Below are 16,746 nucleotides of genomic sequence, written 5' to 3'. Positions count from 1 at the left end.
AAGTATACTTTTATTTAACTGAACCTTTTAAAGATTTGATCTGAACTCTGGCTTTGTCAGAGAGAAATATCCTTTTTAGATACAGGCCTGTCCGGCAAACATAGCCTAGCTCGTCTGGTTCTCTAACTTGCCCGGTGTACAGCACCAATACACGCGAAGCCGCTTTCCTGGAAAGATCCAGTACAGGCCTTACAGTCTAATGTAATGTGAATCAACAGTCATAAGTTTTTGATCAAGAAATCTGTAGACCACTAATAGGATTAAATAATTTTGTTTAAACTAACCTTAATTACAAACAGATGATGAAGATTTGTTCGTGTGTGTTCTGATGACATCGATGAACACCGTTATGGTAATTTGTATGTGATGTACTAATTAAGATGTAAATACATTGTAATAATTTTGTATCTTTGCCATGTTCATTCGGACGGAAGTAATTCTGCGACGACTTTCCAAGGAAGATCCCTAGTGCCCCTCCGGCGAAGTGACCTTTAGCATCTGGTCACGGAACCTCCCCCAATGCTGTTCATCGAAAGCAGTTTTAGTTAAACAAATGCACATGTTATGAAAAACAAGGCTTCGCATGTTTGAATAATAACAAATGGTGGTTAAAGAGTCTCTCTGTCATTTTTCAGTTTACTAATCTAGGAGCACGTATCTTAAATTATGGGATCTATACATGTATTTTAAAGTTAACTTGATTTGCTAGAACTATATACTTAGTATACCATTTGTGATGATTTCAATGAACGTAATCAATATATTTTTTAAATGAAAATTCTTTTAATAGGGATACCGTTTAAATTTCATTGTTATCTACAATAAAATATACAATATTTTAATATTCTTTATAGACAAAATAATAACGAAAATGTTAATAAGAGGTCATAATAATGCGACGTTTGGCATATTTTTAGCTTGCCATTAGGATCCATTATGGAGTTTAAATTATCAACAAAAATTGCAAAGAAAGTAAAATTTTATACTAATGGCATACAAAAATTACGATGGTACTTAAATTGATTATATAATTAATTGAAAATTTCAGAAATAGCAATTCTACGCGACTTGATTAATTTTCCTGTTAAAGCATGAACAATATTATGCCTTTTTATACAAAATTTAGACAGTTCCAATGTCTGCAGCACCACCAGAGCCTATTTGAGATATCTGTAACTTACATTTTCTTGAAGGATATTGTCAGTGCTAAATAAAATAAAAAAGAAAACCGGGAGTCTTGTTTGATGCAAGAAAAATATTTTCAGTGGAACAAACACACTGTAAACTCAGCTGAAAATGAGACTCCAATTAGTACTCGTGGTGTATGAGAAATTCTGTTAGATATTGAAAAAATCATTGTAGAATACGTTAATGGTGATGCACATCATGTAGACAGTACTACTTAGTATATTTTATGTAGTCAGGAGAAAATAACTTGTATGGTTCACAACTAAATTGTTTTGCTAAGAACACTTCTTACTGCAACTGAATTCAGGACTGAAATGACCTTCCTGCATGGGAGTATAAATAATTAAATTTTGCTTTTGAGCTTTAAACAGTATTTGGTGGATAAAATGGAATTCGTGAAAATTCTTATTATGTGTAATTTTAAACATTCTGTTTTTCTATTACAGTTTTAAGTCGTCCCAACCCTTCTAAGTGGATCTGATACCTTACTTCTACACTTCCAAATGACGAGTGGGCTGTGTCGGCGGGACCTTGTGTCCTGGTAGCGCCATGCAAGCCGAATGGGTCTCTCTGCTGGGATGTAGTGGTTTGGAGCACTGCTTTTAATCTTTCTTTTAACTATCTGCAACCGATTTCTTGACCGTATTTCTTTTCTTTTCTTACTTTTACTACAATGTATGAATTTTCTTGCGCGCCGTTATATCATGGTCAAGGTTGACAGTATAACGTACAACATAGACGTCAATGTCATTTTAATTGTATATACTTGTTTAAACTACCAGTATGTTGGTCGCCACGTACGGTGCTTTGTATGGTATATTATAAGCATTTTTTTTACGCGATACTGTAGTTACCATCTTGTTAGTAGTTCGCATGTAACATATTTAATGCTTAGTGATACATCATAAGCTATATGTACTTGTAAGTTTAATTTCCTGCAGCTTCTATGTCTATGTCTATGTTCTGCTGCTTAGTAATCATTAACGATTATGACTAGCAGGCGCGTTGTCATGGATAGTTGTTAAAATAGTAAAAAAACACAAATTATGTGCATCATGAAGATAAAGTAAAAGAACTATTTTACAGACCAGGTTGAAAGTAAAAGTAGGAAGTTGAAATTAGAACTGACAGAAGGGTGGCAGCTGCCCAGCAAATATCTCTAAGCAGGGACTAGCTCGCAAGACACAGGGAGGCTGTTTCACAGACGTATACTTCTGCAGAGAAAAGGAGTTTGCATGATAGTGTGTCTTTGAATACGGTATTAAAATATCTTCTAAGGTGACTGTGGTCAACAAAAACAAGGTGTTGTTGAATCTTATACAACATTGTAACTGCACTGATCTTACGGCGTTGTTCTATGGTTTGCCAGTTTAGTTAAGTTAACATTTTGGAAACACTACTGGTGTAACTGTAGTCATTATAAACATATCTTGCTGCAGATCTTTGAACTTGCTCTCTTTTGAGGGTTAGGTATTTTGCTATGGATGCCATATGGTGGAAAAGTACTCTAACTGGTGTCTAACATAAGTTTTATATGCAACCTCTTTGACTCTTTTATTTGGGGTTTCGACATTTCGTTTGAGGAATCTTAGGGAATGTTTTGCTTGGGATGTTATGTTGTTGATATGATTGGTCCATGATAGGTCTTTGCTGATGGTTACACTTAGATATTTGGCAGAATAAGTCGATTTTAACTCGATGTCATGCAGCTTATAAGGGAAGATTAAAGCGTTTCTTTTGCGACTGATTCTGAGGACTTTACACTTGTCTGGATTGAATTCCATGGACCAATCAGACTCCCAGGTTTCGAGGCTTAAAAGGTCTTTCTGTAGAGCTTGGGCATCACTGATGGTTTTGACCGTAACATAGACTATTGTATCATCTGCGAACAGCCTCACTTTGCCCTTAACACTTTCAGGCAGATCATTTATGTAGGAAAGGAAAAGGCAAGGTCCAAGGACCGAGCCTTGAGGGACACAAGAGAGGACGGAGCGATTGTCTGAATTGTGACCTTCGAGGACAACCTGCTGGGTGCGACAATGAAGGAAGGACTTGACCCAAAAGTGACCTGTGGGTTGACACGTAATCTTTGTTTCTTATGGACTAGTTTATGAAGATCTTTGTTGGATTTAACGTCGCACCGACACATGGTAGGTCATATGGCGACTTTCCAGCTTTTAAAGGTGGAGGAAGACCCCAGGTGCCCCTCCGTGCATTATTTCATCACGAGCGGGCACCTGGGTAGAACCACCGACCTTCCGTAAGCCAGCTGGATGGCTTCCTCACATGAAGAATTCAACGCCCCGAGTGAGGCTCGAACCAACATCGATGAGGGGCAAGTGATTTGAAGTCAGTGACCTTAACCACTCGGCCACGGAGGCCCCTTATGAAGATCTACCTTATCAAAAGCTTTGCTGAAATCCATGACTATGATATCTGTTTGTTGACCTAGCTAGTTCTAAGTTGTCACTGTCTTCTTAGAAGGAACTTATTAGTTGGGTTTCACAGATGTGCTTTGACCTAAAACCATGTTGATAAGGGTTAAGGATATTAAACTGATCATAGAAGGACATAATGTTGGAGACCAGGATGTGTTCCATTAACTTCGTGGTGATACATGTGAGGGATATGGGGCGATAATTGGAGGGTTTACACTTCGGACCTTTTTTATATGCAGGGGCAATGACTATTGGGGACATTACCAGTATTGAGGGAGATTTGGAATATGTGAGTAAGGACAGGGGTTATTTATAAGTGCAATTCTTTTAATAACCTAGTGATAGCTAGTTCACCTGGGCAGAGGCTTTGCTTGGATCTAGGTTTTAAAGGAGCTTTTCATACACGTCCTGGGATATGTTGACCTTGGGCATGACTGGCTGATTTGCAGGAGTCAGCAACTGTTTGCATGGCTGGGCGAGGCTAAGGGGCTGAGGCCGAGAGAAAACTGATTGAAATTGCCGATTGGTATATTGGCTTTAGCTGTCGGATCTACAAATGTTTGACCTTCACACCACAATTTTCTGTCCTTTTTTATTTAACAAACAAGTAATAAACTAAATTTTGTTTTGGCCTGGTTTGGAGCCAGCAGTAAATGGTGTCTAAATACTGCCAATAGCTATATGTTCCTAATATCTTTTTGTATCTTACCCTTTAAGTGTTTAATTATATTCTTTGACCAGGTTTTTGGAGTGGGAGTGGGAATTTGACCTTTTTATTTTGGAGAATAGACGGTCCCGTTTCCTAATTTGCCTAATGATGGCAGGAGTAACCTATGGGAGATCTCGACGGACTTTAGTGCATCTAGTTGGGATGTGGATAGAGCTAAGACGGTTTAGCTCATCCTTAAATTGATGATGACCAGGCAGTATTGGGATCTGTATGATTTGCTTCAAGAAAGTGCTTTGAAAACGTTTCAAAGTATTTTTTGAGGCCATTCCAGTTTGCTTTCTTGTAGCATTTAATTTCTCTGACCTGTATTAACCTGACAATGTCGCGATCTGAAGGACCTAATGGGGGTAAAGTTCTGGTGTTATGGACTTGGGAGAAAGAGGTCCAAGATATTATTTCCTCCAGTGGGGATGGTGACCATTTGCTGAAGATTATCTACCCACGCGTTTATACAAATACTACACGGGGGTGGGGTGGGGGGGGGGGGGGGTGCCCCTAGTCCAAATAATTGTACTCGAGAGTTGAATATCGTTAATATTTTTTTGACTTGTCGATATCCGCCTCCTCTAGGTAGACAACGTAAAATATCAAAATGTAAAATCGGTCTACCCGAGGTCTCATTATTTAGACTAGTGCTTAGCCCATCTTAAACTTGAAAAAAAAAAAAAAAAAAAAAAAAAACACGTTCTGTAATTTAATTTAGGTCGACTGATTTACAAAATGTGTGCCCCCAATCTGAAAATGCTTCCTACGTGCCTGCTACATATTCTAGAACGTGAAAGTGGCTTCATGTATGAACCCGTATAATATTTTGAGTCGCTCACTAAACGAATTTCCGAACTCGGCCGGAATTACCCGAGAGTGAAGTGTAAACAAAGTACACAGGTAAAAATGGTTATTTTGAAACTCTTTTTCTTTTGTCAAAGGACACGTTGTACCTGATGTAAATCATTTAAACGTACATCTTTACTATTTCTCAATTTATACAACTTGGTGCCCTACGCTGTAAAAGACCCTACACCGTATCGAAGCAGAAGCAAACTTGCTTATAGATCTAGAACAAAAAAAAAATAGAACTTGTTAGGCCTAAATTAAAATTAAGTTTGTTTGACCTTTACCGACCCAGTATTTTTACAGTGGGTAGGTAGGTAGGTAAATAATTTTATTATATTTTATTTTTCTAAATGTTTGTTGTCTCAGTAATAAAGTCTATTTATTAATACCTATTGCTTATAGATAATCTCTGAAGATGCTCTATTAAATGTATGCTTGCAATATATAAACCCCTATAGCCCTATTCATGCACACACAATATGGGCACAGACTTAATCTGCACATAAGGCAAAGTTCACCAAGTCTTTGAGTATCTTTCATGTCTACACTTTTTCTTTATATAGATCTATATATCAAAAGTGTTTTTATGTTGTTTTCACTACATCTGCGCTTAAATGTACAAGCCCCATGTGGTTCTGGGACGACCTGTGTATGAAAAGAATTGGAACCACTGCCTTACCCTTGCATGATCGTAAGAGGCGACTAATAGGGTCTTAACACTTGGTTTTGCAGTAACTCTGTGATTCCAGCAGGTATGCAAATTTTGATTCCATACCTCATGTTTTTATTTCGATGTAAATGAGATGTGGAACCAAAATTTGTAGTCCTGTTTGGCGCCATTTAACCTATACTGTGTTGGTGCGCCGTAAAACCCAAATAAATAAATTAATTAAAAGTACAAAACAATATAGTCACGAAAATACGCGATATTTGGCATCTAAACACACTATTAAATTAAGCTTATTTTCAACAAGTGTTTGATGCTTAATTCAATAGATAATAACTTTTTATGAGTTTTAAAAGGCTTTTACAATGGTTATGGCAGTATCCAAGCAGAAGTGATGATTTTTTAGCTTCAAGCTACTTGCACGTATTGGTCATGTTACTAAGAACAGAAACAAGATTGGGTTTTCCGACATCAGACATTTATTATGCCATTGTCCTGGCAAAAGAAGTATAAGATTTTTATAGCTCTTTGTTCTGGCATAACAAAATTAAAATATTTAAACTAAGTAGCCTGTAATATTTCAACACATTTACGCTCTTGTCAATTTCTTGAAATTCGAAAACTGAGATTTTCTCACTTCGAACAAATGCATTTCAAAACGATTTCTGATTAAAGACATTTTGAAATCAACAAGTCAGTTTATAATATATTTTCACAGATAATTAAACTTCCCACCACTCGCCTGTCAATTGCCGCAATACTGTCACTGTTATGAAAGCAGTATAATGTACAGCAAATTTCAAATATAATTTAACACATAGTAGACAAATAATATTCTCATGTACACTATGTTTCCTTTGTAATCAATCATATTTGTTTTTCTTAAATTTCCTTTTCACAGCAGACATTTTTTCACTGTATTTTTGCAATCTCCACAATCACCATCTAGTTGCTCTCCATAATGACTGCATCGATAGTATTAATAATCAAAGTCTAGCCCCTACCATATTTTCCAAAAGTGTTAGGACTAGTTATTTTCACTTTCTCAAGACTTATTTCCCGAAAAATGATTATTTTGTAAAGTGTCCCAAAAATATGGTCACAATAATCATAATCCACCCAATGTTGAAAGCGAAATAAAAAGCGTAAACGATTATCGGTAATTATTCTGTTCATAAACTTAGTCATTGTCCTTGTTTTCATCATTAATTAACACCCCCTTCGGAGAGCTAAAAGAAGTGTGTCGGTATCATGGCATCTGAAGTGGAGATCAAAGCGGTATAGTAGCCCGAGATTGTCATGGAATTACGTCATATTTTCGCGCCATATGACACATCACTGTTTGATCGTACCGCCTCGGTTCTTTAAATTAATCAATAAAAAAGTTTCTTCTTTAATTTGTTAAAGCGAATTCAATATCCTGTATAAATTGACAGGTAAATGTGTCAAACGATAATTGTGGATATCCTACCTCTGTGAGCTATTTTGCCGCACTAACATAAATCTGTTTGCCAAAAATCGTTTTACGCCATGTATTTAAATTGCTGACGCTTTTTCATTATTCAAGATTTTTTTATTCTGTTTTTTTTTTGTACTTTCTGGTCAAAAGTCTGAACTTTATGCCCATAGAATTTATCATTTATTAACCCTTAGAAAGAAATAAATAATTAAGATCGCACTGTTTGAAATTTTACAAAGAACTAAATTTAAATTTGACCGTTTTTGTAGAATTTTGCCTACATTCCTGTCGATATCTTATTAAAATCGTTATAGAATTCAAACTATATTACTTCTTAAACGGTGCTGAAAATATTGATGCGATAATAACAACAAGAGCTGTCGGAGGACAGCAACGCTCGACTATTTAACAGCCTTGTCGCTTGAATGAATAAGAAAGTCGAAAAAGGGGCATAATTTAGTAAAAAAGTAAAATAGGGTTATGGAACCTGCAAAGTGCTTATCAGCTCATGACAGTGGACAAGTGTATGAAGTTTCAATCCATTCCCATTAGTGGGTACTGAGATACCAGCTTACATATAAGAATTTAACCCAAAAACTCCTAAGTTGAAAAAGGGGCATAATTTTGTAAAATGCAAAGTTGAGTTATTGATCCTTTGCACTGCATGTCATATCATGACAGTGAACTAGTGTGTGAAGTTTCAATCCTTTCCCATTAGTGGATACTGAGATACCAGCTTACATACAAAAACTTAACCAAAAATTTCTATGTTGAAAAAGGGGCATAATTTTGTAAAAAAGCAAAATAAAGTTATGGGACCTGCTTTGTGCATGTCAGATCATGACAGTGAACAAGTGTGTGAAGTTTCAATCCATTCCCATTAGTGAGTACTGAGATACCAGCTTACATACAAAACCTTAACCAAAAAATTCTAAGTCGAAAAAGGGGCATAATTTTGTAAAAAAGCAAAATAGAGTTATGGAACCTGTGCAATGTAAGTCAGTTTATCACAGTAAATAAGTGTGTGAAGTTTAAATACATTCCCACAAGTGGTTACTGAGCTACCAGCTTACATACAAAACCTTAACCAAAAATTTCTAAGTCAAAAAAGGGGCATAATTTTGTAAAAGAGCAAAACAGAGTTATTGAACCTGTGCAATGTAAGTTAGTTTATCACAGTGAATAAGTGTGTGAAGTTTCAATCCATTCCCACAAGTGGTTGCTGAGATACCAGCTTACATACAAAAACTTAACCAAATCGGGACGCGGACGCCGACGCATGGGCGAGTCCAATAGCTCTACTATTCTATGAATAGTCGAGCTAAAAAATGAATGCACTACGCGCGTTTTTTGTGTATGTGTAAACAAAAGTAACGTCGAGCTATGGAAATTAGATATTACGATAGGTCGCACGTGCTCGTGGAATGGAAAATTACCGGCATGACGTTTTGGTATACTTTACGTTTCGTGGGTAAATTAGATACTAGATTTGTAAAATTGTGTCCTTTTGTCAGATTGCCTTCCGGTTATAAGCGGTTTGATTGTCGTCTGCATCCTATGGCCTTAGGCAACGTTATCGGCAAAGTTGACACGTTTTCGGAATACACGAGATAATAAACAGTCCGCTTTATCTGTTTTCTACTAGCTGACCACGGGTTACTTTCTCACTTGCCATAAATATTTATGCATTTGTTAAATAAAATAATCGCCTGTTTCAAGCACCAAAATCAGTTTTCCCTCTGATAAGAAAATAAAAATAATTTTTTTCTCTGGAATGCAATAAAATTATTTGAGTCGGGGCAATTTTATCGGGTCGGTAGGTAAAGGTCAAACAAACTTAATTTTATTTTAAGCCTTAAAATTGTCAGATTTATTTTAGAAAGCAGGCCGGTTGGGATAATGGATATTATTACAGTAATTTAGGTTATTGAGCAGAAGGGTAGTAGACCGAAACGGAAGGTATAGAATGATCCCATTAAATAAATAATGTATAAGCCTAACTTATATTTCAAGCAATTCAACAGGGTGCTCACTTAGTCACTGCAGCGCTACGCCCAGGACCCTGGTATAATTTTGGCAGTGGCTAGGGGTCCGGTAACCGGACCTCTAGACACGGAGGCAGGCTAGAGTTCCGGTAATCAATATGAATACCGAGAATTGTATTTACAAACAGCAGACTATATTTTAAAAACGGGAGATGATTTCAAAGGTTTGTTCTCATATAATATTTCCTGTTGTTTTAAATATGGTAAATCACGGGAAACAGAAGTATTTATAATCCTTTAATTCCGAGAAAATAAGATCGCTAATTGGCAAAATAATCAATGGCAGTTTGTACGCCGTGGTAGGAATTAATTAAGCTTTCATTGTTTTTCTCGGGACTGATAAATGAAATAATAAACTTATACAGTAATGTTTTCTTCTTTTTTTTAAGACATGGATTTTGCTCATGAGTTCGTTTTATTGTTTTGAGTAAATAAATAACGGTGATTACCTGAAATCGCTGTTTTAGAATTCCATCTCAATAGCCTCGAACCCAATTGAGATTAATTATAAATAAAATATTTACACAAAAAAGCAAAAACAAAAAAAAGTAATAATGGCAGCTTTATGATATCTAATCATAACTTTTACCAGCAATTACCTTATACACAAGGAATACAGTATATAACAGTATATATATTTTGATTACCGGACCCCTAGCCACTTCCTATAATTTTAGCTTCCAACCTGCAGCTGGCAACTGACACCACTTTTTTAGTTTTGATTATATGATGAAAATCATGCTTTTGGACTTGATTATCTTCAACTTCAATAGGGATACTCGACAACATCCAATATGTAGACATTCTTGACATCGAGGGAAGGTGACTGTAAATCGGTGAAGAGCGAAGTGTTCCGACATTTTTTTAAAAATATGACACGTCCTCAGCTTCGACATTCCCTTCAGACATATGTTACGCACTACACCGTGAAATAGTCTGATGATTATATGTATGAATGACAAAGCAATTGTGTTTTTAACTTTTTGAACATACTAGGATCTACTGATACATTTTCATGAAAGTAGCTAGGGGTCTGGTAACCGGACCTCTAGACCAGGGGCAGCGAAATCTGATTTAGACGTGTGCTTGTCTGTTTTTGTCATTTGCTATTTTTTACTTGTCTGTATGATAGTTATATAGTAAATTCTGGTCAAATTTCACCTGTCCGTACATGCTTTGGGAGAACCTGGGCAATATCGACAATTGAATTTGCCGCCCCTAGACCCAGAGTCTTATTATTTATTTCCAGTAATTAATATACGTGTACGTATTATAGACTGTATTGCAAGTTTATAAAGTAATTCCTGGTAAAAATTATGATTAGTTGTCATAAAGTAGCTGTTCTCACGTTCTTTGTAAATATTTTATAAATATTATAATTAGCTCTCACTCTGGTTCGAGGCATATATTAGAATGTGAAATTTTAACAGCGATTTCTGGTAGTCACCGTTACTTATTTACTCGATCAAGCAGTAAAACAATTTCAACAATTCACGAGCACATACTAAAGAAAACATGAAGTTTATTATTTTAATTACAAATTGCTATTTATTATTGATCGAATTTGCGATCGTATTTTCCTTGAAGCTAAAGAGTTAAAAATACTTATGTTTCCTGTCACTTATAATGTAAACGACGAGGATACGAAAGCAAACTTAAGAAATCATCTCCTGTTTTTAAAGATAAAATATGTCTTCTCTTTGTAAATACCATTCTCTGTATTCATATTGATTACCGGACCTCACGCATTGTCTAGAGGTCTGGTCACCGGATCCCTAGCCACTGCCAATTTTCATGGGTGTTTTTCTGCTACATGCAAGGTTGAGTGGTAAATTCCACCCCCGGTATTAACTGAACCAGAAAGTATGACTCGAGTCTCAACTCTTCTTTCAGTCATTAAGTTTTTTAGCGAACTTCTTGAACCCCGACCGCTGATTAGTTGTTTGATGAAAAAAATATTATTGGCTAGAGTTGTTTATATAAGGATGCTCATACATTTTTGATGCCACTTTTTGAATTTGGTAGATAAGTGTCACAAGTCTACAAGATGAAAAGTTATTGGTATTAGGTTGAAAAGGCAATTTAAAGATGAAGGAAAATTTCAATTTGGATTTGAAATTGATTTTTATTAACATAGATGTAGAGAGAACAGAAGGTATATTTGTTAAGGCAGGCCCATCGGGCTTGTCTTGTAAAATTTTGAACATTAGACTATGTTTGAAGTGAAAAACAGTGTTTCACTGTTATTCAGTGTGAGCTGAAGTGAAAAGATATTTACAGGGCACATGAACAGAATAGTTATTATTTACTTTAACCTCTTAGCAAAACAATACTCTGTGAATAAATGTGAGAAATTACAGGTAAAATCTACCTATGCACTTGGCCTTTGACACTTGCAATGCTTGTAATTAACAACATCATAATTATGGTAAAAATTGTTAAAACAACAAGTTTCAAGATGTTTCTTCATGGGCCCTTGACAGAGGGCAAAGGACAGTCGTGGACAGGGATAGAGACAATAACATGACTGTCAAAATTGATTTCCTCTACAACCTGTCAGATTCTACACAACCTGAACACGTGACCAGTGCTCAAGAACTACTACTTTCCACCAACCCAGCTACAGTCCAAGATCTCCTGAGCTTCAAGGAAGCATCTAGCCGTTATTGACTGGACTCCTAGCCTTCCTTTTAGTTTAGTTTATACTAATTTATTTTAGATCGATTATGATGAAAGATTCAAGCTTATTTGAACCACTCTTGTGTTCACTTCTTGGAAAAACCAGTACTTAAGTGTCATATGAAAAGGCATGGTCGTAACCCCAGTGGGGCTTGAATCCATTATTGACCTCCGGGTTGAGCGGGCGATACCTTAACGGTTAACCAATAGAACACTGCTCCCCTTACATTTCAGCTCACTGTCTGTGGTTACATTCAACGATCAAAATCACTACATTTTACTTTTCTTGTATCAAAGTTTCACCTGTAGGGTTTTTAAGCCCCCGAAGGGAGGCATGTTAGTTTTCAACTGTCCATCCATTCGTTAGTTCGTTCGTTTGTTCGTCACAACGTTAACTTTTTACATGAAGGCACTTTACTCGCAAACCACTGCACCCAGGACCTTCAAACTTCACATGCTGATAGTACTTATTGAGTACACGACCCCTACTGACTTTGTGGTCACCAGGTCAAAGGTCAAGATCACCAGGTCAAGGCGCTGCGGGGCATTTGTCACCATTAGTGACAGCTCAGCCTCTTGTTAATGATTGCGTCCAATCCATTTGTCCATTCGGCCAAAAAAAAAATGAAATAAAATGAATGTCACTGTTAATAGGTGTTGTTGATCTATGTATGGCAATAGTTAGTGAATTTGACAGAAAAAACACAGACGTATGCAGCATAGATTTATCTTGCAGCATTCCAAATTTTTATTGAGATATCTAGAAATATGCCTCCATTTACAGATTTTAGCCTATATGACTTAAATTACAGATTACTGGCTGTTGGCCTCTGGTTACAGATCCCGGGTGATATATGTACGTGTTTTTAACAGAAGCCAGGATCAATGGGTTCATTTATAATTAATATCAAAATCTAAATTTACAGCATGCTGCAAACTTCCAAAACTGTTTCTTTCATATCTTTGTTTTAATTGGAAGCATCTGTATTTTCAGATACGTAGATTGTGTGTAAAAGAAGATAAAAATGTCTCAACAACCACCAGCTTATGGTAAGGTTTTATCCTAGAACTTTAAAATTTCAATATTTCCTATATTGCTATGAATTTTTGATCTGGATTGAAATTTTTCATACTGATTTTGAGTCTTTCCACATTAAACTTACTGAATATGACAGAGCCTTGAGTTATATTATTTTTTATGGTCCCTAAGGTGGGCATATTAAAATAGCACTGTCCATCCGTGTGTCCATGTAAATTCTTGTCTGGGCTGTAACTTTGCCATCCATAAAGGAATTTTGAAAAAAACTGGCATAAATCATGATAAATGTTCACCATAAGAGATGACGTGTCAAGCGCATAACCCAGACCCCTAGCACCAAGGTCAAGGTCATACGTTGACAGGGTCTGTTTTGGGTTCTGTCCATAACTCTGCCATCCATGAAGGGATTTTTAAATAACTTGGCATAAATATTACCATAATGAGACGGTATGTTATGCGCAAACTAGTACCCATTTGATATCATAATTTTACAGAATTGAAGTTTAGGCTTAAAAAAAAATTGTTTGTTTCCGGTATCCCGACCTACCCTAAATTTTTGGCCCGACCCTAAATGTTTTTATGGCCTTGGAGGATAATTTTTTCAACTTTTTGACAAAAAGTTATAAAACTGCACTTTTTATGCTTTAAACATGGTCAGTGATGTTAGAAATAAACTAACTGATGCTCTAAAGGCATAACCCCCTTATTTGTATTCATTTTTTTACACAAAAATAATTTTCGAAAAGTCTCCCTTAATAAAAAAAAAACATTTTTCTGACCTACCTACCCTAATTTTTTTAGCATGTTACCGGAAACAAAGAATTTTTTTTTTAGGCCTTATTGATAAACTTGTTACTTGAAAAAAGGGCGAATGCATACAAATTACAATCAGACTACACTGGATAATGTCAAAACTTTGTATGGCCAAACAGGTGATTAAAGCAATTGACTTTGACTAGCTCTCCCATTCACATACAGGCTTACAGGTTTTATGTCTGCTGACGTAACTGCAACTCTGTTTAGACATTTCTAGAAAAACACAAATGTATATCCAAAAAGTAACAACAGAACTTAATGAAAATATTTGTTAGGAAAGAATAAGTGCACCTAAATATTTAGCCTAAGATTACATCTTAACCCTTATAATGCTGGACACTGCCTTTGTGGCCATGGTAGATCATGATCAGCCTGCATATCCATGCAGTCTGATCATGATCTGCACTGTTCGCCATTCAGTCTGTACCTTTTTATCAGCACCCTTTTTGCAGTTAATGGTACTGTCCAAGTTGAAAGATGGACAAGTTCATCATAGAAATTTAGCAGGGTAATAGTTAAGAGCAAAGTTACAGGTGAGGGCTTTGTTGAAATTGTTGTAATTTAATTGTTACATCCAATAAAAAATATACTGATACATTCGAACAAACATGATGAAGTTTTATTGTACACGGATCGTAAACGCGCAATCCAATTCCCGCTGGGAACATGCTTAAAATGGGATGCATGACGTCCGGTGCTGGTGTTGCACGTAAAAAAAAGACGAAATTGAGGTACCCCGGTATGTGAGGTTATGATTTTGCTTAGTATGAGACAAGAATAATTTTCCTCAAAAAAAAGCAAAATGCTATTCGACACAAATATGATAATACATCATAATTATATGTAAAATATCTGGTTTGTAATTTTTGATTGGGCTGTATTATCACAAAAACTAAGGCGACATGAAACGTGAAGAAAGTATGATATCAACAAAATGGCAGTTTTTGACCTCTTATGCCTAATCTGAGGACATCGGGTGCTTTTTATGATAACTCAACTGTTATAAAGTAACGAATATCAAAGTTACTTGCTTCAAATCCTGCTTACGTGGACATAATTGACAAAAGTCATCGGGAATGGGGTTGCGCACCGGGAATGGAGTTGCTCGTGTACATCAAATGTATATAATGTATACGCGCAACCCCATTCCCGATTATTTTTTGCCAATCTTTCCCCCAAAAGCAACATTTCATTAAAGAGTATGTAATATTCATGACTGTTTTGCACGTGTTTGATCATTAGAAGCGTCACATTCCCAGAAAGAAGGCACAAGAGTTAGAAAATTCGCATTATTCATGATTCCATACTTTTTTGACAGTTCGAGCTAGATTAGTGGTGTTTTCGTGACAACAGGGCTGATTCTTAAATTAATAAGTTGGTATTTCACACATATGATCTTTATTCATTTTTGTGTCGTATAGCATTTTGCTTTTTTTTTGAAAAGACTCGTAAATGTGTCATACAAAAACCCAAACCACCTACCTCAATTTTGTATATACATGTATTGATGCACAACACCAGCACCGGACGTCGCGCAACCCATTTTAAGCGTATTCCCAGTGGGAATTGGATTGCGCATTTACAACCTGTAATATATATCGTCATTGTAATATATATGTATTAATTTATTGAGATGGCTTATTGACACACAAACAGAACAAGACCCGAAGGATGGTTTATATCGAAAAAGTCCAACATGTGTCTGAAACGTTGTCATTGCACGTGATGACTCATCCAGTTCAATTTGATGGAATGCTTTGTACAGATCGAGACGTGAAAACACTTTTGCGCCGTTCAACGTTAAGATTATATCATCCACCGTCGGACTAACATTTTTCTCTGTTTTAATTGCGGTGTTGGCTTTCCTCATATCTATGCACACTCTTACTTCTCTTGGTGAATTTGGTTTTGGAGCAGCTACCAGGTTCGATACCCATGGTGTTGGTACACCTTCCACTTTTTCAATAACATCCATATCCTCCAAACTTTTAAGTTCCTGCTCAACTTGCTCACGCACATGAAATGGCACTCTCCTAGGAGGCTGAGCTACTGGCACAACACTTTCATCAATGTGAAACTTAACTTTTCTGTTTTTCAGACATCCTAACCCAGTGAAAACTTGCGAGTATTCCTCAATAAGTCCTTCATACTCGTCTTTGGTTTGAACAGATTGTATCTGCGGTAAAATCCCAAGCTCTACTGACAGCTCATAACTAATCAATGATTCTTTATTACCCGTAACGATATGGAAATCTCTGGTCACGAATTTTGAGTCTGACTCAACAAGCAAAGAACATTTATCTTGGAATGGCAGTGGAGACTTCTGTCCAAATGCGAACGCTTTCGTGGTCGCTTTCTTGATTTCCGGTGATTTTTTCATTTTCTTAAGGACAATTTCACTGACAATATTGATCGATGACCCGCTATCAACCAAAACATTCACATCTACACCATTTAATTTTATTCTTTTCTTTTGCACCTTCTTTCTATCTAATATGAATCCAAATAGCACATCACATTCATCCGAATTGCAATCCGTCTCGTATTCATCTGTTAAAATTTCTAAATCCGGCTGTTCATCCTCGATCAATGTCACCTGCTTCTTACGTTTTCTACAAACAGATATATAGTGGTTCTTCTTGTGGCAATAATTACATTCTGCTCCAAGCGCGGGGCAACGTGATATATGTGGGTATTTTCCTCCACAGTTACGACATTTCTTGCTAGTTTGTTGAGGACTGATTCGCCTTCCCGACGACAAGCCTGCTTGGGGTAAACCTTGGTATGAACTAGAACGTTGTTGCGAACGTTGTGGTACGAATCCCTTTGATATGACTAAAATATGGATTGC

At 36.3% G+C, this 16,746-nt stretch overlaps 1 protein-coding gene across 2 annotated transcripts in view; it reads left to right on the top strand.

Moving 5' to 3' along the window:
- Window positions 1-5,167: 5,167 nt before the first annotated feature.
- Window positions 5,168-16,746, top strand: part of LOC123527701 (phospholipid scramblase 2-like) — a 31,090-nt gene continuing 19,511 nt past the window's right edge. The window contains exons 1-2 of one of the 2 annotated variants that reach the window (XM_053523889.1): window positions 5,168-5,241; window positions 13,035-13,090. In XM_053523889.1, coding sequence (XP_053379864.1) covers window positions 13,066-13,090 — 25 coding nt within the window. In that variant the 5' untranslated portion in view covers window positions 5,168-5,241; window positions 13,035-13,065. Of the gene's footprint in view, window positions 5,242-5,374; window positions 5,505-13,034; window positions 13,091-16,746 lie in introns of those variants that run through there. The other variant, XM_053523890.1, reaches the window with a different exon arrangement.

Source organism: Mercenaria mercenaria, chromosome 14 (genome assembly GCF_021730395.1).
Source record: "Mercenaria mercenaria strain notata chromosome 14, MADL_Memer_1, whole genome shotgun sequence".
In the NCBI taxonomy this organism is placed as follows: domain Eukaryota; kingdom Metazoa; phylum Mollusca; class Bivalvia; order Venerida; family Veneridae; genus Mercenaria; species Mercenaria mercenaria.
Note: the sequence above shows the minus strand (reverse complement) of the source record. Positions and strands in the feature narration are given on the sequence as shown.